The sequence below is a fragment of the Limulus polyphemus genome, unplaced genomic scaffold, assembly GCF_000517525.1.
Source record: "Limulus polyphemus unplaced genomic scaffold, Limulus_polyphemus-2.1.2 Scaffold214, whole genome shotgun sequence".
NCBI classification, from domain to species: domain Eukaryota; kingdom Metazoa; phylum Arthropoda; class Merostomata; order Xiphosura; family Limulidae; genus Limulus; species Limulus polyphemus.
In genome coordinates this window covers 210,781-237,955 of record NW_013665824.1, presented here as the reverse complement: position 1 = coordinate 237,955, position 27,175 = coordinate 210,781, and the positions used below count along the sequence as shown (strand labels likewise).

At 32.5% G+C, this 27,175-nt stretch overlaps 1 protein-coding gene across 3 annotated transcripts in view; it reads right to left on the bottom strand.

The window, feature by feature from the left end:
• The window catches only part of LOC111085045 (zinc finger protein aebp2-like), a 116,734-nt gene extending 94,022 nt beyond the window's left edge, over positions 1–22,712 (bottom strand). For 2 of the 3 annotated variants that reach the window (XM_022382066.1, XM_022382068.1), the window contains exon 1: positions 10,772–11,138. In XM_022382066.1, coding sequence (XP_022237774.1) covers positions 10,772–11,133 — 362 coding nt within the window. In that variant the 5' untranslated portion in view covers positions 11,134–11,138. Of the gene's footprint in view, positions 1–10,771; positions 11,139–22,317 lie in introns of those variants that run through there. The other variant, XM_022382067.1, reaches the window with a different exon arrangement.
• Positions 22,713–27,175: the final 4,463 nt, after the last annotated feature.

Below are 27,175 nucleotides of genomic sequence, written 5' to 3'. Positions count from 1 at the left end.
ACAGAGGGCTATCTGCGATCTGCCCACCACGGGTATCGAAACCCTGTTTCTAACGTTGTAAGTTCACAGACTTTCCACTGTGCCACTGGGGGGGGGGGACACACATACGCTGGAAGAGCGAGTTAGACACATCCAGCTGCGCCCTCAGCTTCAGTAATAGCGTTCGTTCAGAAGAAACAGCGTTCATTAAACATTTCTCGTGAGAATAACATATGACTCCCGTTTTTCCAGCTTAATTAGCTGCATGGTGACACAAAGGCAGAGTAAGTAGAGGTAGGGACACAGAGCCAGTAGACTAGGCCCGAGCATTGTGAAAAAGGTTCTGTTCGAATATGAAAATCCTGTGGAAGACCTCTGAAACGCTTATTATACTTTTCTCCCCTCCCAGCTTGGGTACCTGCCTCCTCCTGCGATCATTATTTCCATCACGGGTACTCTGCCAATCTTCACAGGGGTCATTGATATTTTTCCAATTTCGCTAAGTGATGATGTGGAAATGGAGTGAATGTTTTACCGAAACCTCGTGTGCAGAAGATCCATCCAGTCCATCATATACTACTCATGGTTAGTCCCACGAATTTAATCATACAGTTTTACATTCATAGTTGTTACTTTATCAAAATGTGAAATGTAAACCCTGGTTTCTGTCCACAGTGACAAATGCCCCTAGCTTTTAACAGCATACATTAATTTGAAATGTCACAAATTTATTCCTCGTGCGTTTGTGATCCAGTTAATTTACTTTTTGTCCAAACAAAACCCTCTGGATTTCTATAAAAGATAAAAACAAAACACACACACACACACACAAACAAAACAAAAACAAACAAACAACAACATCATCAACAAAACCAACGAAAAACAGGTAATAAAACTTTTAAAAAATCTTTAAGTTTCTTATTAAAACAGTTAACTTGTATGTATTATAACTCTTTGATGAAGAACCACTGTTTAACAACAGTTACTAACCTGGTACACAAATCAATGCATTTGTGTCCAGTTTAATAAATTTTGATGTTACTCAGACAAAGAGCTAACTTCCTAAACCTTAATTTCAAATCTGATACATATCTTATTGTGATTTTACTTCATCTTTAATTATTTTGTCGGTTTCGAACCCTGAAAAAAAAAATGAGTTCAGCAAATGTACCGTTACTATATTTTCTAGCTTTTCCATATAGTTTGCTTACTATTTAAGGTAAGTTTATAGCAACTTTTAGCTTTTACACATTTTATTTAATCTCTATTACACGTGACTTATTTTACACACTTTGTGTATTAGTTATTACACAGTAACTTCAATCTTTTACTCAAAGTACCAACTATTTATTTCACAATAACTTTGGCTTTTACATAGTTTGTTTACAGTATCCTCTAGTACCACTAGTTTCTTCACTATTTAATATGCAGTAACCACTAGCTATTTTGTAGATTAGATATTAGTCCGTGAACACACCAGTTTTATCTTGAATGTTAGTATAGTAAGTCAGTAGAACTACTGAAATTGGTTTTCTCTTGGGTAGCACTTAATATAGTATTATAAGAAACGCAAGACTACTGACACCATATTTATATTGGATGGTACTTAATAAGGGAAGGAAAGTAAAACTTCTGACATCGATTTTCTCTTTGTCGATACTTAATGTTGTGTAATGAGTAACGTAGGACTACTAACACTGGTTTCATCTCAGGTGGTACTTAATATAGTAAGAAACTTAGGACCACTGACATCGGTTTTCTCTTGGGTGGCACTAAATATATTATCATAAAAAACGCAGGACTACTGACACCAGTTTTACCCTGGGTGGTATTTAATATAGTAAAAAACGTACGACTATTTTGCTGAAAACAGGGGATAAGCAAGTCTCTTGCTTGATTCAGGAATTTATTTCACGAAACTACACCACTTTCGTAATAATGCATGACGTCCTAAGTGTGAAACTTCGGTGTTCAGATAACATTGCAGGCTGATATTTTGGGTGAAATTGACGACAGCTGTGTTGGAATAACAACACATGGTTGCGGTTCGAGACAATCACTTTCCGCATATTCTACCAGGCCTTCGTTATACGTTGAAGTTGTGTTTGATCCTTTTTTGACAACCGTGGACCCCAACAACCACGCGTAGTCTGCGAATGACCTTGGGATTTACAAGCCTCTGCACTGTGGTCAAACAAGGCTGTTACATTTCACCTTCTAGGGTACAAAAAAGACAGTTTCCATTCTTTGGATTGTTCAAATATGACCTTACTTTAAATAATCAAAACCCCGCTCCAAACGCTAATAATTATATTTTTGAAACGAAATGTTAACGAGTACAAATCAGGAAGTTCGAATATCTAAGGAAGAACGTGCATTGTGAAAGCTGAGTTCAAGATAAATAGGTCAATCGGCGGTTGATAGAGCAAACTCTGTTTACAAGCAAGGGACAAGTAGGTCACATGGTTCCCAACTTGACCTCGACTGGAAAAAGAAGAAGAAAAAAAGACCACGACCTTCGTTCTTGTTTGTCCTCACGAAAAATGTTAGCGAGGCAGCCAGATCTTATCGATCTGTTTTACTCGTACTTTCCCAACAGCTGCTCCTACGTAACAATGTAGATGCAAGAATGAACTTGTCTTTTAGCATAATTTTGTTGCGTTACTCTGTCTTCAAAACAAACATCAACATGCAGAGAAATTTAACAAACAGACAAAATTTTCCATTTGTATGTCTTGAGAAAATAGTAGCATATCAGTTATTATTTTTTGTATTGTTTCCTGACATTTGTCTCTATTTCTTGCGTGTTTTAGAAGCTGAGCAAACTTGTAATTTGTTGCGTTTATTGTTTAGATAAACACAGAAACGTAATATGATGCAGCAAACTTAATTTTTCTTATATTATGCATACTGTAAACAGTGTTTTTATCTGCGGTAACAAAAGGACGCGTTTCAGATAATTGTCTCTACTTCAATGACATTTTTTATTTTATGCGTGGGAAAACAAAGTGACAAAAACGCGTTGTGTCTGTAAATTTTTGTGTGCTTTTACTAATATGTTTGATCATTATTATTTGACTTTGTATACTTATCATTAGTTCTACAAACGCCAACGTTCAGACCTAAAAATAAACGTAACCTTTGATTCTGACGTAAGCACCAGTATATTTCCACGTAATTATCACTACTGGATGTGGGACGACGAGGTTTGATAAATCGTGGAGCCATATGAGATATGACTTTCAGAATCAGGGCAAATACTGTTCGTAATTCAGCTATAGTAGTCAGTTTCAACATTTGTGGATTTTAATCCAAGAGAAACAATGAAACAGATGACGATTTGCTGAGTTTTCAGAAAACATTCCAAAACTTTATTCGACTCGGAGTACCTCCCGAAACTATGTTATCAAATATCATGGTTTCACGGAAAAGACGTCATTTATGATGTAGATTACTTCTTCGAGAGATAAAAATATCATATTGAACAATTTCCAAGGTCACTTAAGGGAAACTACTATTCAAATATATATCAAGAAAATTTTAATTATAGGAATCGTCTGCATGATATAAAGTGTTGACGTTCCAAAACTGGTACGAGTTAAAGATTATTAATTTTGAGCATTGGTCGGTTGTAATTCTAAGAACATTTAGTGAAAGCAAAGAAGAATACATAGTAATATGTTAAGCACACTACACTGATGCTAGACTTGAAGAATAAGTACTCTAAGTAAAAGCGTGTTGAAAATATATTTTAAAGACTCACTTACACGTAAGTATAAACATTACTTATACATATGTTGTCATTTCTTTTTTTATATTTGTGTTCTACTAGCGACCCCTTGAAAACAATTTTCCCGAAAGGGGGCCAAAGACCGCCTGGAGAGGTCCACCTGTTTTAACATCTCGCACCACTATACAGCAGCATGTTGTCTGTCGGTCAGTCAGTAGACACTAAAATGATGTCACATGAGGGATGCTTAATTTTACAATTTGTACTGCTGTTACGTCAGTAAAACGTGCGCATGCTATGAGTCACGAGAAGAATTATGGATTCTGTAGGCTACAACACAGCATGACATAAACTTCTAAAGAAGAAATAAAATTATTTGTTACTCTTAATTTTAGTTTTATTTACTCTTGAAACAGAATACTTTCGTGGAAGTACATCTAGTTTTATATGATACGATAGTTAGCTGTGCAAATAGCAAGAGGCAAAATACTAGTTTAGGACAAAATAACAATGCTTAAATGTTCATTGAATTTTGAACACATCAGGTGGAATGCTGTGTTGAATTCTCTTAACTACTGTTATTAACTTTGTGAGAAGCGAAGAATCGTCTCTGCGTTAAACTAGCAAGTATTAAAAACACTCTGACAACAGATGACTTACTGAAATGGCTTAAAGAGCTTGTTATACGCACCAGTTAATTAAGGGGTCGAATTACAAAAATGGACAAGTTAAAGTTGGACTTGACTTATATATATGTACGAACAATAGGTCAAGAATTTTCAAGGTGAGGCCGATTGGAAATTTACAAGAATAACTTTTAAGTTGAAATCGCGAGTGACTTAGGTTTTTATCACATTAGATAAATTTCCTGCTAGTTCTATAGCTAAAAAGTAAATATCAAATACGATTAAAGATTAGAACAGTATGAATACGGCTACTTTAACGCATAGATTCAGTCAAGTGAGATGTGCAGGGGTTTGTTTCAATAACAAAACAAAATTGAAGAAGGTTGATCAACTACATCAACAATTAAATTAACTGAGAAACGTCTACATGACTCCGGAAAGTATTTTAATTACCAAGTTCTTGACTTCATCAGGCTAGCAGATTTATATAATTTCAACTGGAGTAATTAAAATAGTTTCTGGTATCCTGTAGTTATTATTTCTTTAACGTTTTTAAGCCCAACTTGCTATAAATATATAACAATTAAGATTGCAAATTAAAATCAAATGTTACAGTTGTAAGAGGTTCTCTCATAAACCAAAAGTTCAGTAGATGCATTTATTTGGTTTGAAGAAGCCTGTAAAGAAACATGAACACGAAACCATTTTAAACTAATTTAAAGATTAGGTAGGAAACGTAATAAATTCAACAATTAATGATAGACCAGAAACAGATGTAACTAAAGTCGCAGGACTTCAAAAAATCATAGATAGAATGAGACAAAGTTTGTGTTTAAAATGTTATCTGAAGCTCTTATCGACTAAAACGCTTCCTGATTTTTTTTCGAAACAAGCCGTCCAAATTAAGTAACATGAAATAAGAGGAGTCAGGATAGAATGTATCAAAGGTTAATGATCCATTACTCTATCATTTTTGAAAACAGCAAAGAGAGGAAGTGTTTTCTATGTTCACGAGATGACGTTAAGATAATTAGAAATTATTGACAAGTTTAGCTAACAAACGAAAATACTGTCATAAACGATGAGTGGGTAAGGAGAAAAAAAATTCCAACCTCCGTACGAACAGGATTTTAAGGTATTTTAATTTCGTCTGTGAATATCACAAAGGAAGTTAATGGTATATAGCATCTGCTCATATGGAAAATGGAAAGTGATTCGTCCTTATTGAAACACAATTTACAAAACGGTATTACCAATCAACAGGTGTCTCTGGTTACAATTATGGAGAGTATACAAAACTTTACTACGTTAGAGAGAATAACTCAAAACGAAACGAAAGAGACACAAATGAGTCATTAAATGGTTTGAAACATGCAGAGCTTTACAGAATAGCTAAATCATTCAGTTAAAAACATTTACTTGGAGCAGAGAATGGAAGTAAGATTAATAATTATTTCGATTTTCACCATTACAAGAATAATTCTACAGAAATAACCAAAGTTGCCACAGCGTTTAAAATAACAACATCCAGAATTTTGTGTCTGATATACGATAAGTAACAAACCTCGTCAATAATAATAATATGAAAGTATTCAGTGTAACTGTCGGATCAGTGGAAGAGGAAGTAAATAAACCAGCCAATGAATTTTCAGTTTTTACAGCTTCAAACTGTTAGATTTTAATAATCTTTTACCGTCTGTATTATCACCATCAAAATTTTAGCAGTAAATAAGAGAATTATAAATTCTTGCCATGAAGCGTATTCTTAAATAAGATACCGATAAGGGTTTTTTCGCATTCATTTCAAGCCTTGGTGACCATTAACTTTATTGGTTTTCAATATCTTCAATTTTATTACCAAGAAATATAATATTAGTACACATAAAACTTTAGAATTAGGAAATGTAAATAAGAAGTCTTGCAGTTAAATTATTTAAATGCATCTAATGAATAGTTAAATAATTTATCTCTTCCAAATAAAATGTAAATGTTCTTTGATAGAGTGACCTGAATTGAAGACGAAACGTCGTCCTCTACACTTGTGTTTCTAGAACAGACTGTTGCCGTCCATTCAACTAAGTTTCACAATGTAAATAATTTGAAGTTCAAAGTTGAGCGCAATTTACTTTATTAATATTCGCCTGAAAATAACGTGTAACTTCAATTGCTTCATGTTAACTGAATAACGGCGTATACTTCAATTACTTCATGTTAACTGAATAACTGCGTATACTTCAATTACTTCATGTTAACTGGAGAGCCACGTATGCTTTCAATTAATTGGTATTAACTGAAGAGCTACGTATGCTTTCAATTACTTCATATTAACCGGAAAGTCAAGTATATTTTCAGTTACTTCACATTAATTGAATATATGTATAGTTTCAATTACTTCATATTAACCGGAGAGTCAAGTATATTTTCAGTTACTTCATGTTAACTGAAAAACCAAATATACTTTTAATTACTTTATGTTAATTTCATATCACGCATGCTTTCGAGTATTTAATGTTAAATGGTATATTTTTAAGTTCTTCCAAACCAGATCAATATGCAACTTTAAGTAACTCAGGTTTATTTTACAACAATATAACTTTAAATAAGTTACATTCAGCTGAGAGAAATGTGTACCTTTAGATGATTCGTGATAACTAAAGAACATTAACTAATTCGCATTTAGTTGATACTAATGTGTAACTTTAAGTGATTCATGACCAGGAGGGAACAAAAAGTAAAGTCAAATAACTTATGTTCAGCTGAGAGCAGAGTGTCACTTCAAATGATTTACGATAGTTAAAGAACAATGAATAATTTCAAATAATTGACGTTCAGCTGAGAGCAGAGTTGAAAGATTCATGATAATTAGAGAGGAATGAGTAATTCAAATAAATCAACTTCAGTTGAGAGCAGTGTGTAACTTTAGTTGATTCATGATCAGTAGTAAAGAATGAGTAACTTCAAATAAATCAACTTCAGCTGAAAGCAATGTATAACTTTAGTTGATTCGTGGTCAGTAGAGTTACTCATTCCTCTTTCAAATAAATCAACTTCAGCTGAAAGCAATGTGTAACTTTAGTTGATTCATGGTCAGTAGAAAGGAATGAGTAATTCAAATAAATCAACTTCAGCTGAGAGCAGTGTGTAACTTTAGTTGATCCATGATCAGTAGTAAAGAATGAGTAACTTCAAATAAATCAAGTTCGGTTGAAAGCAGTGTGTAACTTTAGTTTATTCATGATGCTAAAAACAGTGAGTACCTTCAAATGAATCACGTTTACTAATGAGTAGTTTATAACACACACAACTAAAACAGTTAACGTTTAACCAAGTTTGATGTATAATTTAGTTATTCACGTCTACTTAGTTCGTCTAAACGTAGATTATAACTTTGCTATACTAATTAGTGCTTATTAAATTTAGTTTCTAAATTTATTAGACGTAGATTATAACTTTGCTATACTAATTAGTGCTTATTAAATTTAGTTTCTAAATTTATTGTGTTGACTTATGTTAACCTAAAGTTCAATAAATGTAATTCAAGTTTTCTTATGTTCAATGTAAATATCTTACTAGATTAGTTCTAGTTCACCTACGCGAAATTTATACATTTACTAAAGTAATTGTAGTATACATAAGTAAAATATATAAATCTTAAAAATGCAATTCATGTTTACTTAAGCTTAATATATTTTCATGTATTCTTTAACATAACAGTAGTACTTCAAGTTCTTTTGAATGAAGTGTTCTTCTTATCTTAAACTCTTGTTTTAAAAAAAGCGAACTTCAACCACACTCAAAAGTTTGTGTTAACAGAGAAGATTGTAAATTACTATGGAATATGAGTCATCTTAAAGATGTTGTTAATTAATATGAAATATGAACCATCTTAGAAAGTTTTTGCAAATTAATGAAATATGAGCCATATTAAAATGTGTTGTTAATTAACATGAAATATGAACCATCTTAGAACGTGTTGTAAATCATAATGAAATATAAACTATCTTAGAACATATTGTAAATTAACATGAAATATGAGCCATATTAGAACGTGGTGTAAATTAATGAAATGAGCCATCTTAGAACGTGTTGTAAATTAACATGAAATATGAGCCATATTAAAATGTGTTGTTAATTAACATGAAATATGAACCATCTTAGAAAGTTTTGCAAATTAATGAAATATGAGCCATCTTAGAACGTGTTGTAAATCATAATGAAATATAAACTATCTTAGAACATATTGTAAATTAACATGAAATATGAGCCATATTAGAACGTGGTGTAAATTAATGAAATGAGCCATCTTAGAACGTGTTATAAATTATAATGAAATATGAGCCATCTTAGAACGTGTTGTAAATTATAATGAAATATGAGCCATCTTAGAACGTGTTGTAAATTAACATGAAATATGAGCCATATTAAAATGTGTTGTTAATTAACATGAAATATCAACCATCTTAGAATATGTTGTACATTAATAATAAATGAGCCATCTTAGAACGTGTTATAAATTATAATGAAATATGAGCCATCTTATAACGTGTTGTAAATTAACATGAAATATGAGCCATCTTAGAACGTGTTATAAATTATAATGAAATATGGGCCATTTTATAACGTGTTGTAAATTATAGTGAAATATGAACCAACTTAGAACGTGTTGTAAATTATAATTAAATATATCCATCTTAGAATGTGTTGTAAATTAATGAAATATGAGCCATCTTAGAACGTGTTGTAAATTATAATAAATTATGAGCAATCTTAGAACGTGTTGTAAATTATAATAAATTATGAATCACTTTAGAATTTGCAGTAATAATTTACCTGAATGAAAGTAAAGAAGATATTTATATTGAAACAATTGCAGGCATTTTTTTTTATCCTCACACTATACATTCAGCTCTGAATTTCTTAACTTTATTTACACTGTAAACAGCTAGAAGAAAAAGTTTGTTGTAACTCAATGAAATAATAACAATATTTATGCACAAGGTTTGTATTGTTCTCCATCTCTTCAACAAACCCAGAATAATATAATAATAATTAATCCATTCATCTATTTATTTATTTCAAGAATAGATTTCCCATAGTTTCAGCGAGGTTGGTATAAGAAAATGTCTAAATTAAAGCATTTCGAACCATTAATGAAGTAGGCTCTACTGTATTTTCTAAGTTGCTTCCATATTCAACTCTTGACTAGTTTTCCTTCTACACACGCATACATACATATATATATATATGTATAACATATACATAGCATACATATATGTATATCATATACATAGCATATATATATATATATTGTGTGTATAACATATACATAAATATGTATGTATTACATATACAATATCTAGAGAGTTTACTGGCTAACCCCTTTTTTCATCGTCCACCGTTTACACCAGTAATTACGAATCTTGCTTCTTGAATCTTGCTTCAACAAGTAAACCAGCTACTCCAATTTTTAACATATTCTGGTCTGAATTTTTGCGCTCGTTATGATAATATAAGCAAGAGAAAGTGTAATGGGCAGATAGTAACAAAAACCCTTTGAAACAGCTATTAGTCTTAGTACGATGTGTAACTTCAGTGTTAGTAGTATGTAATATAACTGAAAGCGACAAAAAAAGACATTCTGTCTGATTTTACTAAAGGAAAAAAAAAAACAGCAGTAAATGTGCAGAATAAACGTAACAGAAAAATAGGATAATAAAGATGTAACTCAAATTCCAGGAAGCAGTTTTTCGAAAAACTTTTAAAAAAGCAAAGAAAAATATGTTATGTCAACCACATTACATCTGCCATACCCAGTGCCGACGAGGCCTTTCGTATAACACCAGGGCTCATCAGACCGGCTGGGATATTGTATTCTTTAAGCCATTTGATACTTAAGTGCACGTAATCAATGAAGTACAAACAAGCAGAGTAGGTTAGTGGTGTTTTAGAGCTACCCCCTGTTTTATGGAACTTCTGACTTTGAATTTACTTGCACAAATTAGTCTTCTCATAACCTCGTTCTAAACACTCGTTAAAAACAGCAGTAATAAATAACTTCACTCCGGGTCCTTGCAATGAGATTTTCATAGAAAATCTCTGCAAAATAAAAACCAAAAATATATCAACAAAAATCTGCGTATCAATGTATTATTTCAATCGTATTCTTTCATTTCGTAACTTTTATGAGTTGGGGCCACTCTGTAATGAAAAATACTTATAAAGAATAAAGTTTTCTTAAACGGGATTACTGCGTAAACTTTCTGATTCTATCACGAATTTTACCTCTTCTCGTAAAGAACAATGTGACCACGACGTCAAACAGCATGAGAGAGCCTGTGAACGGAAGAGGGAGAGACGGGGTAACGGGAGCTAGACAAAGGAAGTCACTGTTAAGTTTCTGAAGGGCAGTCGGTCAGATGTTAGGCCTAAAACCTACCTGTCTGTACTTGGAGACCGGTCCAGCCGTGGTCGTCGCTCAGTGTAAACTCTGACACTGGGATAATGACCTCCTGATCTCAGTGATAAGGGCTTACTGGTGCTCTTTAACATATTAAACCCCTCAGACAAACCCAGCGATGCTTGAACTTTCCCACTGACATCATTCAATCGCACGAAACATTTAGTAAACTCACTTTCTGATTCACTAATATAAAGTTTGGAATTCTCCCCGAAAGAGGATCTTTGTTTTAATAAACCGTTCTTGTGAGACATTCCGAAAACGTGGAGCTCGCCTTCACTGCCGGTCTTCACCTTCTCTTCTACCCCGCTTGTCTCCTCCAAGCACCCACAGGCCGCCATCTTGCACGCGCACGCATTCACACTCACTCTCACATGGAGACGTCACTGCTTCTGTAGGCAAGGGCATGACGTCATAGTGTAAACACCCAGTTCAAACACACACGGTGGCACGTGAATGGTGGGGGAAGGAAAGAGTTCAAATGAGAATCAGTAGCCTCGAGAAACTGCGTGGTGAACTTTGACACAACTCGAAATTGTAAAGGTCGATGCATATAGACGGGCAATCAAGGGCACATTAAAACCTTTCATATCACACGTCTATAGATGATTATCGTGAATTCGGTTTAACCACCATACACGTACTTACAGTTTTTCAATCAGAAGGGCACAAACTCCAGTCTAATCTCACAAAAATATAAGTTTGATGCGAAGCTTACAAACCTAGGAAAGACTATAATAAATCTTAAAATTAAGAAAAGAAAACTATTAAAATATCTGAGTTATGCAGAATTGCACATTTATCTTACAGCTTTGATTACTTCGTAACTACGGTTTGCACTAACCTGACCTTTGACTAACCTGGGATCTATCTAATTGTCGTGCATTGTTCAGCTATAAAAACCCCAACATGAGATAAAAAATCATACCTTTGTCTGTAATAGATTTAGTTTTTTAGCAACATAGTGTTACACTTTTACATTGTAAGTCCTATATTCCAGGTTTAGCACTGAAAACACATAAGTTGTGTCAGTAACCTCACCTAATATAAAGTAATCGAAAAAACTGACGCTTATATATTTCAAATTCTCCCTAATTTTGAACTGATAGAGTAAGAGGGAAGGCAAGCTAGTTAACAACGCACTCACCATCTCTTGGGCTACTCTTATCTAACCGAATAGTGTGATTTGACCTTCAACTCTTGTAGCGCACCCACAGCTCCGAAGTGCACAGCGCGTTTTTTTCTTTCTTTTTTTTTGTATGTTGCGGGAATGAGACGCGTGCAGTGAATTCTGAGATTCACAATTCCAAGCCAAATTTCACACATATAAATAAAGACAAATTTCAGGACTATCCTTAACGTTTTAGTTTCTTTCTAGCCAGTTGGAAAACAGTAATTAGGTGGCGTGTAAAAGTATATATATATATATTAAAATGTAACTTAACTATATATATATATATATATAATTGTAATAATTATCAACATTAAAAACGTAACATGTGATCTAATATTAAAAAGTTACGGAAGCATTTTCACGGTAAACACATACATAATGTGTAGTAATGGACAGATGGATTGGTATAGGAGGAATTAAGGTGTTTTTACCATAGTACTCCTATCTAAAGGAACTTTAAATTACAGCGTATTTTATACAAAGAAAGAAGACACTGCGTGTCACGTTGTATTAAATATATAGATTGCTCCAAGCTAACGCATGGGGAATTTTATTTTTTGGAGTAAATCATTTCATCAACATTTAAAAAATATATTTTTTTATGTTATTTTTAGAAGAAGGGAAACAAGAAACTCGGAACATCAACAAATTTCTTAATTTGTAGAGAATAAAGTAAAATAACCAGATAGTACAATGTATTCTATACTTATTTTGGTGTTATTTTCCTTTTATACTTCGGTGTTTATCTTTATTGTGGTTTATAATGGATGTAAGTCCAGACAGGGAGAGATTTATACGTAACGTATTTTGTGCGAGTTTATTTTGTCAACATGAAATGTGTAACGTTACAGTATCACGCCAATATAAAGAACAATAATCATTTTACGAACAATTGGAACTTAAATATCCAAGCTACTAAAGTATTTCAGAAAGTTTATGTAACACACAATCAAATCGTTATAAATGGCTTTTGATTTTTACATAAATTGATCGAGTCATTAGTGTTTATATAAATATTGTAAGCACCTTGTCGAACTTAATTATAATTCTGAAATAGAGAAATGTGACTCAGATATTTTAGAGTACAGGTTTAATCGATAGCTTGTTTTTTAAGTCACTCTGTACCTGGCACCAACGATGATGTCGATAGAAAAACCATGCAACCGCCTACAATCGAGAAGATACAATATGAATAATATCGTCCTAATATACGACAATGAACAGTTACTGCATACGTTGAAAAGATCGAATGAATATGACTAAGGTTGCTGAAATTGCTACCAAAGGTTTGGCAAAATTGTCCGTGTATTTACAAAGTTAGAGCGTGTAGCTAATTAACGTTCGCTTGTCTAACGTATGCTGAATATTTTTATCATGACTGAACGCTTCTAGTAATATTATTCAAATGTATAAAAGAAGATAATTTTGCACAAAATCCTTTGAGTTGAGAAATATTCTATTTACAAGTTTAATTACCGAAAATATAATTTAGTGTTTTTTATTAACAGAATGTTCTTTGTGTAAATATAATAATTGTTTACCGAAAATATCTATGTTTGATTTAAATGCATTTTATAATCATTCGCCTATACCAGAAATGTTGATTGTTGACATTTTTCACATTTCCAACTTTCATCGAACGCACACTCCACAAAACAATTGAAAAAGTATTATAATTTGTAAAGGTATAGTTAAGGCAAAAAAACAAACAAATAATTTTAGAATAATATAGATCACTCCCCCTGATTCACTGTCATGCAAATTAGGCATTTGATAATCAGTCATGTGATGTGAAATGCAAATTATTAGTCTATATGTAGACCTCAAATAAGACATCTGGATATTTCATTCATTTGAAGTGCCATCTGATGAATGGGAGTCGGTCAATCACAACATATTATTGTAAATTAGCTAAAAGTGTCTCGAAGTGCCGTTGACAGAATGGAGAACAACTTTCAAACTGATGGCACAGTATCCGCTCTGAGACTGAATCGTATGTTCGCAGTCGCAATTGGATATTGCGTCAATATACAGACCTCACAAGACCGATTTGTAAGGCAGACGCCTAACAAGATTCATTTCATTCACAACAAAGCGCAAATAACTCTCCAATAATGGCGCCGAGGAGATATTCAGTACTTCAACAACATGTGGATTAATATTCACATATAGACAGGGCGAAAATCTGAAACAATATTCAACCCTTTTCCATACAGAAATGTGGCGCATATAACAGCGGTACACTGATGTCACATTAGTCTGAATATACATTGGTGTAGGTAGCGACTTCTACATCTCTTGTTATAGAGCCATATTGAAATACCATACATTATACGGACCATATCCTACGACTGTTTGTGCTGCCATATGCTTAAATAAGAATAAATTGGCCAAGTAGAGTGGTCTTCACCATATAGCTGATTTATATAAAAATAAAACTTGTTTCTCTCTGTGTGGGTGATTAACATTACTTGAAACAACTGGCTTGTCTACCGGTAGGAGAGCGGTAAGTTTACGGACTTATAACCCCAAAATGCAGCGTTCGATACCCCATGGTGGACATAGTAGATAGCTTAATGTGGCTTTGCTGTAAAACAAACGCAAGTGGTTTTGACTTGCCACAACTAATATGTTATAAATTCCAATAATTCTTTAATTGTTTTTTTTTGCCCCATTTTATTGTAACGTCATAACAAACATTGTTTACATGAAACAGCTAAGAAATTTGTGCAAAACGTTTTATGTATGAAATATTTAACTATACTAAATTTGGGTAAAATGATACTTTGTTCATCTCTGTATATAGAAGTTTTACGTCTTTTAATAGGCCCTCTCAATCTGATAAAACAAAAAAATGCAAGCAATTATCGCTAAAACTTACCGCAAAATCAATTATATTTTATACAGAATTTAACTTTCCTTTCTGCTTCTTCAGAAACCGCTAACGGCGAATTACTTCTATTGTTAAGTACAAGAATCGCATTGACTTTTGGAGGTAGTCTTAAATGTAGACACCGACTATATCAAAATCGGTCTCCAAGGGCACGTTAACGTAAAGAAACTATATCGCCCTCCTTTTCCTTTGTTAAATAACTGGAATGCTACCTTGTACGTCGTCGTAACGTGGTCTTGATCCATCTATACGTGCATTTTTCTTTACGCAATGACTGTTAGAAAATATAATAATAAAGCAGACAGTATCTTCTTTAGATATACAGACAAAAAAAATATTCCAAAATGTCTATTCACGCGCATCTTAATCGACTACGCCAGGCATTAAAAGTTATAGACAATTCATACAATTTTTAAGATCTTTATAGAGGTTACTATAGAATGAATAGTATAAATTCTAATTATAAATGTCGTTATATGAGCTAGATAAAAGGAAGTGCGTTATAATATTATTTTTAAAAAAAGCTTTTAAACTTGTTAATGTAGGCTTAATTAGTGTGAGAACGTTTCTCAATATTACAAAATTAAAGTAAAAAGTGAATTACTTAAAGTAGGTAGAGTCAATGCAATGTTGTGTTAGATTAGATAAGTTTTGAAGTAGAGAAATGCACAGTAAAAGTTATTTCGAGATTTTTGGATTTTCTGAAATAGTGTTTAACCTCTACTGCCAAAAAATCCCTTAGAAAAGAGTGAAGCAAACAAACCACGAGGCCGTGTTGGGAAGTTTATGGAAATATTAAACTACAGGGTAGAAAGGCTGAGTGTACACTCGAAGGACGAGAACTCTTTTATGGTAGTTTCCTGCTTTTCTCGGGTTGTTTTAAAAGTTTGCTTTTATTTTTGACTTGTATTTATCTTCTTAGTGCTTTGCTGTTGTGCTTGAATATATCAAGTAATTACCAAGAATATATCTTTGTTGGATGATAACTATATGGTGGTTTTGTTTGAGGCCTTTTAAAATAATTTTCCTTTACCTAAAAGTTACTTTTGCTTGTTTGTGAACATTACACGCAAGGTGACTGAAAGTTTTAGCTTTGTGAGTGGTGGAAAATGTTTGACCTCTACTTCACTGAGGTTCGTGACTTTTGTGGAAGTTTGAGGGTCGAATCATATAGTTATATTTCATGAACAAGATTTCTACCTTGTTGCCTAATCTACCCATGAAAAGGGTACTTGATTGGTGTGAGAAAGTCAGACGATTGATTTATTAGAATAACGTGACAAAGAAGTAAAATAGCTACGATATATACGTGAATGGAATGATAACGTTTATTGCATTTGTGCAATGCCGATATATATTTTACTGTCCCGCCATCTCGTGTAAAATATTAGAAGTATGTGTTTTGATTTAGCAAATTTTTTCACTTTTTAGGCTTTAAGTATAGGTTTTGTTACAAGTAAGACATTTGTGTAGAAAGCTTTACAAGTATGTTGTTTAAAAATATACGTAAGAAAAGTTTAGTATGAGCTACCTTATAGTCACCTATAGTAGGACATTATTTTTCTCAGGACCTTTTCTTTTACATAAATCTTTTGACCAACTCATTTTTTGGTTATTTTGCTTAGTTCAGGTTATGAAAATAGAAGACTGATAACTTAAACTTTGCAAAATGTTATATTTTGTATGAAAGCTAATCAGCTTGTTCTGTGGGCGTATTAAGCACTGTCTGTTTACAGATATTGAAAATAGCAAATCTTGAAAGATTTGTAAATTATTCAAGACAGTCAGAAGAAATCTCACAGTCTGTAGTCTTCTACATAAAAGTATAGTCTCGCTGAAGTTTAAAATGGAGATCAAAATTATTTCTGTACATTTTATCTGATATAAATCTGTATGTTGGAGTTAATTTCCTACTGTCATTACAACGAACTCGACTTTTAAAACGCTGTTTATATATCTTATCAATTAAATGTTTTATATCCAAATTTCATCTTCATGTTATTTTCGCTCTTAAGATAGGACCTAGAATTTACAAACTACACTCTAAATTGTTGTGTAACAATAACTTCACCGACCGGAAACAAGAGGCACCTAGCGAGCAATAACAATAAGAAACGGAAGTAAAAATGAGGTTTAATATCACCATTTCATCTGAATGATAGTAAAGTTAATTTTAGTAAATAATAACAATAACTAAATGTAAAAAAATTAGATAATATTGAGTTAATTCTGATTTGCAAGTTACTTAAATATAAGTGACCAGAGGTGTAGGAAGGATATACAAAGTTGGGGTGGGGGGTGCTTGGCTAGACATGTAGATTTTATAATGATATATTGGAAGTATAAGGAGCTGATCCCAAGAAAATTAATATAATAATATCATTTACAGTTGCTATATAAGTTAAATATGTAAAAGTGGGGGTGCTACAGCATCCCTGGTTCCAACGCCTCTGATTACAATTCACTTACTAAATAAATCCCTTGACACTTAATCACACGGTAGAACTAGTGTGTTTGATATATTGTTATAAATTGTTCCTAACTTTCACTCAAAAGTTCTTAGAATTGTTGTAAAAGTGTAGTGTACCGTGCACAAGTTATGAAATGGTTTGTCACCAATGATCTTAGACAATTTAATAATGTATATAGTATGTTTGTCTGTTTTTCAATTTCGTCCTTAATTTTGAAGTGGCAGACTAGAAGGAAAGCAGCTAGTCAACACCACCAACTCTTGGGATACTTTTTTACCAACGTAAAGTGAGATTGACCGTCCCATTATAACGCCCCCACACCTGAAAGGGCGAGCACATTTGATGATGAGATTTGAACTTCTGACTTTTTATCCATCAGGCCATGCCAATATAGCACGCGATAAGAAATTTAAGGTAACTATTTTACTGTAGTACTTGTTATAAAGTTTCACTTGAAATTCTGACTTCAGAGAAACAACATTCGATGTCGTCCTTACGTAAAGACGATGTGCTGTGCTTCTTCTTTCAGACTACTACATAATATCAAATTATTTTTATATAGGAAACTGGCAGCACCCTAAAGTTATTTTTCTTCATTTCCTTTTAGATAAATTTCAAAATTTTTATTGCTTGTTTTCAGTTCTGACTTGTCACTGAAGGTTTGAACAAACTTTATAAGAGTTCCTTTCAAATTCTTTGAAAAAAAAATCAACTAAGCTATAATGATTAAGTAGTTTATTTGAAGTTGATTAATTTTCTGCAGTTTGAGTGTTCGTGTAATGTTTAACACTAGTGGCTATAATGTATTAACAATATGTTCAGATAAATATGTGGTTTCGCTTTGTCAATGTCGAGTCATCTGATTGGTATTGATGCATGACGTAACGTAAGAAAATGAAGATATGATAAAGTATTGAGGGAATAATTTGGTAGAGGAATAATAGTATCTTTATTTTTTATTACTTAAATTTAAAATTAGAGTGGCTATCGTATTTATATAAAAGTGCATAGTAGGCAAACTTCAACAAATGACAGAAAGCTGTAGGTCTGTTCATTACATTAGACGGGAAACTTTCATAGTTGTTGAGCTAGTTTACCGTAGCAGTTTTAATTAAGAAGAGGCTGAATAAGATGGCTAAGTGATTGTATTGATTATTTAATGTTTAATATTTAATTTTAAATAATGGATTTGACACTGTTTAGAATTTTTTTATATTATTATTATACTAATTTAGTAGTCAAAATGTTTTACTTCTAATTCGAAGGTTAAACTGTTATGCGACTTTAAGAATTTTTTTTTTTCGTGTAAACATAATACAATCAGTGTACGTTTTCTTTTAGACAAAGTGAAATGTTGTTGCAAGTCAGAAAGGTTTGGTTGGTTGTACGTGGGAGTTTGAATAGATTGCTTTTGAAAAACAAGAAAGTGTTAAGAAATCTGCCGTATTTGATTAGAAAGTGGATGCGTTGATGAGATTAAGTAGAGCCTTCTATAGCTAGGTAATAAATTTTGGTGTAATATGTTTCTGAACACAGACTTGATAATAAAAAGCAGTTTAACCCTAAATGTATTATCACTTATGTAAATGATATACCTAATAAACACAATATTGGTCTAATTACTAACATTAAAGGTGGAATTTCCTCTAACCAAGGCACACATATAATCTCTAATATCAATCACAACATTCCCAAGTATCCACGATCCCAATCAAACTAAAATTACAGTTTCTAATTTCATTTCCTAAAAGCCCTCCCAATTATCAGTAATTCAAATATATAGTTGATTAAAATCCAACTTTAATAATTGCTAGAAATCTTAACAATAAGTACCTACCAACTGGATCTAATAATAAGTCGGAAATTATCTTTTTAGGCTAAAGTGAACCTTGTAGTAGGGTAGATACAAGGTTTTATTGTTTCCTGTTAATTGGGTTATTTTTATTAAGAATCCCACAGATGTTATTATGATGCTCTTGGGCATTTTATTCTATTATAAAAATTTAAAATGGCCACTCAAGAGAATAGGAAGCTGCAGAAAAACAAACGAACAAAAAACAAACTTGTATCTAATCTATTGCAAGGTTCATCTTCAGTTCTCCATTATTCTACTGGACTATTTTCATATTGTAAATAAATAGAACTTAACAGTACTAAATGATGAGCGCACAACTATACAAGTAACACTCCTGGCGATTGAGATATATTGGATTATATTTTTATTACACCTATGTTCTAAAGTAATATATGTGTTAGATATATACGACTGGTTCAATTTAAGTATATCATGAGTGTTCATTTTAGTTATTTTTAGAAGCGATAGTTTATTACAAGCTTGTTTACGTAACTATTTACGAATCACACGTTGTGTAGTTCAATTGTTGTGTTATTGCGTCATGTTACTAGAACCTTCTATGTTTTTTAGTTGTTTTAATTGAGTGTTGTCATATTATCTCGTACGGTGTGGAAAGTTCTAGGCCTCTGTTGGGGTATAAATACGCATCGAAAATGTAGTTCGATTTAGATATACAGATCTAGACTGAGTGATTGTGAGTTTAGCCATAAAGAGTGTATAGTACCGATTTTTAAAGTGAAATATCACAAATTATATTGTAATAACAAAGCAGAGAAGAATAATTTATCTTGTCAAATTGCGTTCTAAAGTAATTGAACCAGCTTGTGTGAAACTCGACAAGAAAGGAGACAATTATTTAAAGCTCTGGATACAAATGTGATAACCAACAGTGTAATGAACATTTGTATATACGTTTGACATATTTCAATATATTGTTTTAAAACAAGTGGACTGTGTGCTGTTTGTTTAATGTTGAAATTTATTACCAACAAGTCACAGACACCTACTGTAAAGAATCCTGCCCATACACAAAAACTGACAATATGAAATTTTGATATTGGTCCCGATTTCAATAGTGACCACTCTCCTATTATGATTTCTGAGAACAATGTTAACACACACACAGAAGAACGTAAGTAGCAACGCTAATAAATTAAACGTTTAAAATATCAACTACAAAATGAAAAATAAATATGAAAATTATGAATCTATTACAACTGAAGCTTAAGAACAACTGAATGTTTCTTCTTCTATTATTATTAAAAGTCTAATTGAATAAAATATTCTATCCTCAGATACAAACAAAATAAAAAATATACTAAAGAAATTGAGAATAAGACCAAAATAAAAGGTCTCCTATAAGAATACACATGAACAACCTATGAATCCTAATTTTAAAAATGAACTTTATAAATAAAGGAGGGTTAAAAATATGATACGTGAACGAAAACAAAATCAAATATTTTAACAATTTCTACGATAACGTAAATCGTAAATAGGACAATAGAAACTTTTTGAAAAAATAAAAAGTTATGTTAATGACAATGAAAAATATATTTATTGTCATTTGAAACACAATACCATTACAAAGACAGCCTTGGACCAAAATAACTTTTAGAATAAAAAAAAATTAAATGAAAAACACCGACACACACAGACAAATCCAGCAATGATTTAAATGTCAATACAATTAGGTTTACTTGTGTTGCTAATAGATTGCACAAATAACGAATAACACCTACCTTTCCTGTTAACTTAAGTAATAATAGAAATTTTCCTACTAATATAATAAATAATTAATATCCTTAAAAAATCACTAAAAATAGCAAGAATCTCACACCTAACTATGATGAGATAAAGAAAACTGATTAAATAATTTTAAGCGAATTTTTATACTTTATAGTTAAAAACAAACGTTTCCCCTGATTTTTGAGAGACTATTAGGACCAATATAATTCCAAAGCCTAATAAAGGTATAAGAAATACCATGAACTACTGATCTATAATTTTAAAAAGTTGCGTAGCAAAGATGTTTGGAGAATATTATTGGCAACAGATTAAATTTATTGAAATAAAGAATATGATAAATGAACATCACATTTGCTCTAGAAAAAAATCAACAGACTACAGACCATCTAATAAGGCTTACTGAAAGTATCATTGATAGTTCAATCACTAAATAAGTCACGGCTTGTGTTTTCTCGGAAAAGAAAAATCCTTTAATAGAATCTGACAAGATGGTTGAACTTCGAAACTAATTATTCATTTCAGCTGCTTTATAACTTAACGAAATAGATTTACTGTTTTATCTCAAATGGAAAAACAAAACTAGACAGATAACATACATTCAAGCTGTTAAATTTATGAACTGGAGCTTCTAAATTATTTCTTATAATTTTTACACCATTGACATTACATCCGTTTATTGACAAAAAAAAAGTGTAATGTCATTGGCGTAAAGAATGCTAAACACTATACAGATGCTATCAGATACTAGACGTTTCCATTTATCATTTTTTGTAGAAAATAACATTAAAGTAACAAACTATTAAAACATCCTCTCGTGGCTCATCATTAAGTTTGAGGACTTTTAACGCTAAAAATCGGGGCTCGATACCCACAGTACAGATAGCCTATTGTGTAGCTTTCTGCTTAAACCCAAACAAATAAACCCTTTTAAGTACATTTTATATTTTACCCAATTTAATAAGGCCTGGCATCGCCTGGTGGTTAGGTTGCTCGACTCGTAATACGAGGGTCGCAGGATCGAATTCCCATTAATGAACATGCTCGCCCTTTCAGCCGAGGGGGCGTTATAATGTGACGGTCAATCCGACTATTGGTTAGTAAAAGAGTTGGTGGTGGGCGGTGATGACTAGCTGCCTTCCCTCTAGTCTTTCACTGCTAAAATAGGGACGGCTAGCGCAGATAGCCCTCGTGTAGCTTTGCGCGAAATTCAACCAAATTTAATTTTCTTTAATGTATTTAAGATTTTATAAATTGAGTTTTTACTTGCAAATTTTGTGTTAAACTATTTTCGTAACATTTAAATGTGATTAGATATGGAAGCTGTTAGTAGAATACAGTGTTTGAATACGTTATTACATTCCACGTCGCTACGTTCTGCCATACTTTATCTGGCGACAGTGTATCTTCACAAAGCCCAGCAGCGTAGTTTCCACCGGAGAAGACTCTGTAGTAGGGCTGTCACGTCCGAAGCACACCATTTTCCCCTGCTAGCGCTAGCTTACCATAAGCTATCTAATATACGAGGACAACGATTTTCCAGCGCACTTTTCAACAGTCGGATCGCACAGAAATCCACAAGCACTGTTTCCGACGACTTGACCGGTACGTATTTGTATGGAACAGCATGAATAACCGTTTGATTCTCCAGCTGCTGGAGGTGCGTGTTAAAAAAAAAAAAAAAAAAAAAAAAAGGAGAAGAAAGAAACCTTGTCACAATTCGCAGACCTATAAGATACAATGAAACACAATGTAAATTACAGTACTTCGCATTTTGGTGAATATAGGTCAGTTGCTGTGTCCTTTAAATCTACTTTAAGCTTTGGTAGTTTACTAAAGAATATCGTATACTTTAGTATTTATCGTTTTTCTCAATCTTATTGATTTTTGTACTTATCTTTGTAAAATTACTTTATGCTTTGAATTTTTTTTGTAGATAGTGAGCCACTCTTAAGTTTTAAATCTGAGATAAAAGTTGAAATTACAATAAGAAAACAGTATAAACTGAAGAGGTATCTCATATTTAGAACTAACCTTTTTAAGTCATGGGTCTCGAAAATTCCCATAATTGTCAGCAAAATGGCGAATAAAAAAGATACAATTATCATATGATTAGAGATAATAGTTAGGAATAAAAATATAGCATAAAATTTGAATTTTCTCGAACTTGATATTAATCTAAAATGAATATTTTATCTTAATGACATTTTCCTACCAAACACTTAAAAATATTGTAATGATATTAATAACAACACACTATAATTTTCAACTAGATGTCACTATACGACAAATGTTTTTACTCTTATGAAATGATGTAAAACTTTCAATAACTAAAAATGTTACAAGTAATCGAATGTTTTTACTAAAGGTTATTTTCAAAGATCTTTTGTCTCATAACAAGGTACAGGAAGGTTCTCTAAAATTGTGCATATGTCGGAGTTATTTTACCTGTACTATAGGGCTATTATAACTTTACAATGATCACTGTAGTTATGTGTTGGTTTATTAACCCAAACTAGTTTCTATCAGTGCTTGTATATTTACAGTAACCTTCTTTTCATTGATATTCAGACATCATGAGATATACAAGCAGAAATTTTATACTACAAAAATAATCTCCCCCACCCCTTACAAGCTTTCAGCCTAAAGACTGAAGGCATATAACACTAAAAATCGGGTTTTGATTCCGAGGTGGGCAGAGCGTAGAAAGCCCATTGTTTAGCTTTGTGCTTGGTAGCACACACACACACACACACAAACACTCAAGTGAAACTCAGTAAAATATAAAACCCGAATGACATCACTCTGTTTAAATGTATCTATATTGTATTTTAATGTAAATTATTACACATCTAGTTTTCAGTAAACGAAGTGACTGCAGGGTGTGATTGGTTTCGTCTAACATAATTATATTCAGATATTATGGCTCATTTAACTTTCATTTGTAGGGTACACCATATTTATTCTATACAGACATGACAGTTGATGTTACGTAACTGTTAATGATTGATACGCTGTAGCTAGTCAGTTTAAGGGCTCATATTTCAAAATCTTTCTGATTTCCGTTTTCACTCACTAACTGACAACTGTTTCGAGTTTTCGTTTCGCTCGCTGTCTGACATGATTTTGATTTTGTATTTTAAGCAGGAATAAAGTCGTTTTACGCCGGAAATAATAAAAAAAGCTCTATCTCAATTATTGAACTGCTGTTCCTGTTAGACGTTCGTGGATGAACTGAACTCTTATATGTAGTTAGTAAAGCACGCGTGACAGCTATAACACAGTGTTCTCAGATATATTCGAGCTTTTCCTGGAAATGATATACTTAACCTGGATCTCCTGTTACTATTGTTTCTTAGTTTCAAGATCTTATGATTTTTTTTATAAAGAACTAAGCACGGTTAATAATGGTTTGAGCTAGAATTCAACTTTACACTGTAACAAAAATTGTACGAATTATGATATTAAAAGCTGGTCTATTATTAGAGAATAAAATCTTATTACAAGGGTGGCATTTATTTTAGACATCACCAGAAACTGTACTGGATTGATAAGAGTTTGATATTTTCAGACTTGTTCTATATAAGAGTAGCAATGGTCTGAAATATTTTCTACGAATAAAGTCTTTTGAGCGGATGACAATAGTTCACCTATTGTGAGAAAGTATACGGTGATAATGGTAAATATTATGAGATTATCACTGGTTATAATGGTAAATATTATGAGAGATTATCACTGGTGATAATGGTGAATATTATGAGAGATTATCACTGGTGATAATGGTAAATATAATGAGAGATTATCACTTGTGATAATGGTAAATATAATGAGAGATTATCACTTGTGATAATGGTGAATATTATGAGAGATTATCACTGGTAATAATGGTAAATATTATGAGAGACTCATAATATTTACCATTATCACCAGTGATAAGATTATACTTGCTATCACTGGTAATAATGGTAAATATTATGAGAGATTATACTTGCTATCACTGGTGATAATGGTAAATATTATGAGAGATTATCACTGGTTATAATGGTAAATATTATGAGAGATTATACTTGCTATCACTGGTGATAATGGTAAATATTATGAGAGACTATCACTGGTAATAATGGTAAATATTATGAGAGATTATACTTGCTATCACTGGTAATAATGGTTTGACCTATTATCGAGGAGTGTACTCTCTTTGTACGGGTGACAAACCGTTAGAGATATTAACAGAACGTGCATCGTCATTTTACATGGGTAAAGATAGTTTGCTTATTAATTAACAGAGAGTTAACTCTTTCTGTTAATATAGAGTTGTAATCACATTTCATAAGCATGATTTGTGTACTAATATAATATTTTGCTCCAGGTGCGTGCCAAAGCACAACAGACGATTCACGGCGAATTATCGACCAATGGACGGTAGTGTACTGACGTCATGATTTTTCTTCTTATCTTGGCTGTAGAAATATTTTTCGCGTTTGTTTCGATGAAAAATATTCTTCTACTACGATTTTTAAACGATATTTATATAGAGCAAAAGGACATTTTGAAGTAAAGAGACTTCATTGATCTTTATCGAATGTACAGCTGGAAAATGTTGTAATGATGTGCGCAATATATGACAAGTATGTAGTCAGTTATGAGCGCAGGATGGCGAGCTTCGCCATCTTTACGTACCAACGAGACGTGATATCCAAGTTATGATGCAGTTAGAGCTTCCCGGAGCTTTAAGATGGGAAATACTGCAGGCTTTCTATAATGCAAGGACTGGAGTTCCATGGAGTGTCACGAATGTGCAGAAGTAGTTTTTGTCTTATCCGTTGTTTGAAAAGTTTGTGCAGCCCCTTCCAGAAGTGTTAGCTGAATAATGGATACCACAGTGTCGCGCAACTAGAGAAATCCACACGGACAAAGGAGCTGTCCGCATTCGATATATTCTTTGCCCAACTTAATTTTGTAGATCCTTTAACTTATCTGTTGGACATCAGTGTGCATCTATATAACAAAGGCTGTAGCTAAATTGAGAACCATCCAACCCAAAACACCATTGTGATGAAGTTGAGATTATCTCTTGGTATGAATGAGGCGATAATAAGCAGTTGAGAGATTTGAAGTTGACAAAGGCTGACAAGCTTCCAGTCACAACTCGAAATCAACAGCTGTTTTCATGAGAAAGATGATTGGAAGAAAACGGAATAATAAAAAGCCCATTTGACTACATACCTGTAAAATCTCTCGGTGAAGCTGCAATAGAAATTTGTTTCATTGATTGTGGTCTTGGAAGTCGACGTCGAAAAGTGCACACTTTATGTACGGATGATCATAATGTTTTTAGAAATTATCGCGTGCTACATTCTCTTTACCCGAATGCTAATGGTTGATCTTGTTATCAAAGCATGCACCTTCTATATATAAATGTGACAAAAAGTTGAACTTACAGCAGAAAGGCAATATTAATAATGCATTTTATTTTAATCTTTCAGAAATAGTTCATTATAATCAATCACTTTGTTTTCTTCGCTGAACCTTGAAACACTTTTACATTCGAGACCAAGATAAATAAATGTTAAAGCTCAAAATACCACTTTTACGTGGCTTTTTATTGTGGAATTAAATGAAGAACTCACACACATTCCCAGGGCCTCATTAAGGAGTGAATGAATGCGATTGACTCAGACTTCCCAGATCGGGGAAGAACTAAGAAAAAACAAAATAATCAAAAACTGAATATGTCATTAAAAACATACGTTTGCAACAACTTTGTTGTTATGACAACAGCGATTTCAACTTTTCATATCAACCTATTATTTTGTAAGTTTTCCTTAATACGTTTTAACACCTTGTTCATCCATAAATTTGTTTTGCCCGTTTAAGAAAAATGTTCGCTGTGATTATTTGATATCTAATATAAATATATGAATTAATATTTCATATATTCTATAGCCATTGCTTGTGTTTGTATGTTACTCAAATTGTATTTAATAGATAGTAATGAGCTGTATTTGACTTATTTATAAAGTTCACTTCTGAGGCCCCCAAGCCCTTAATCCGGCCCTACATGTCCCTGTAATTCTAATAGATTAAAGGTAAATAATGGCTGGAGACGGCTTAAATGGGTAATGAAGAAAAACTTAAATATAAGTTTAACATGACAGCAAATGTACGCTGGAGGCGGCTTAAATGGGTAATGAAGAAAAACTTTAATATAAGTTTAACATGACAGCAAATGTACGCTGGAGGC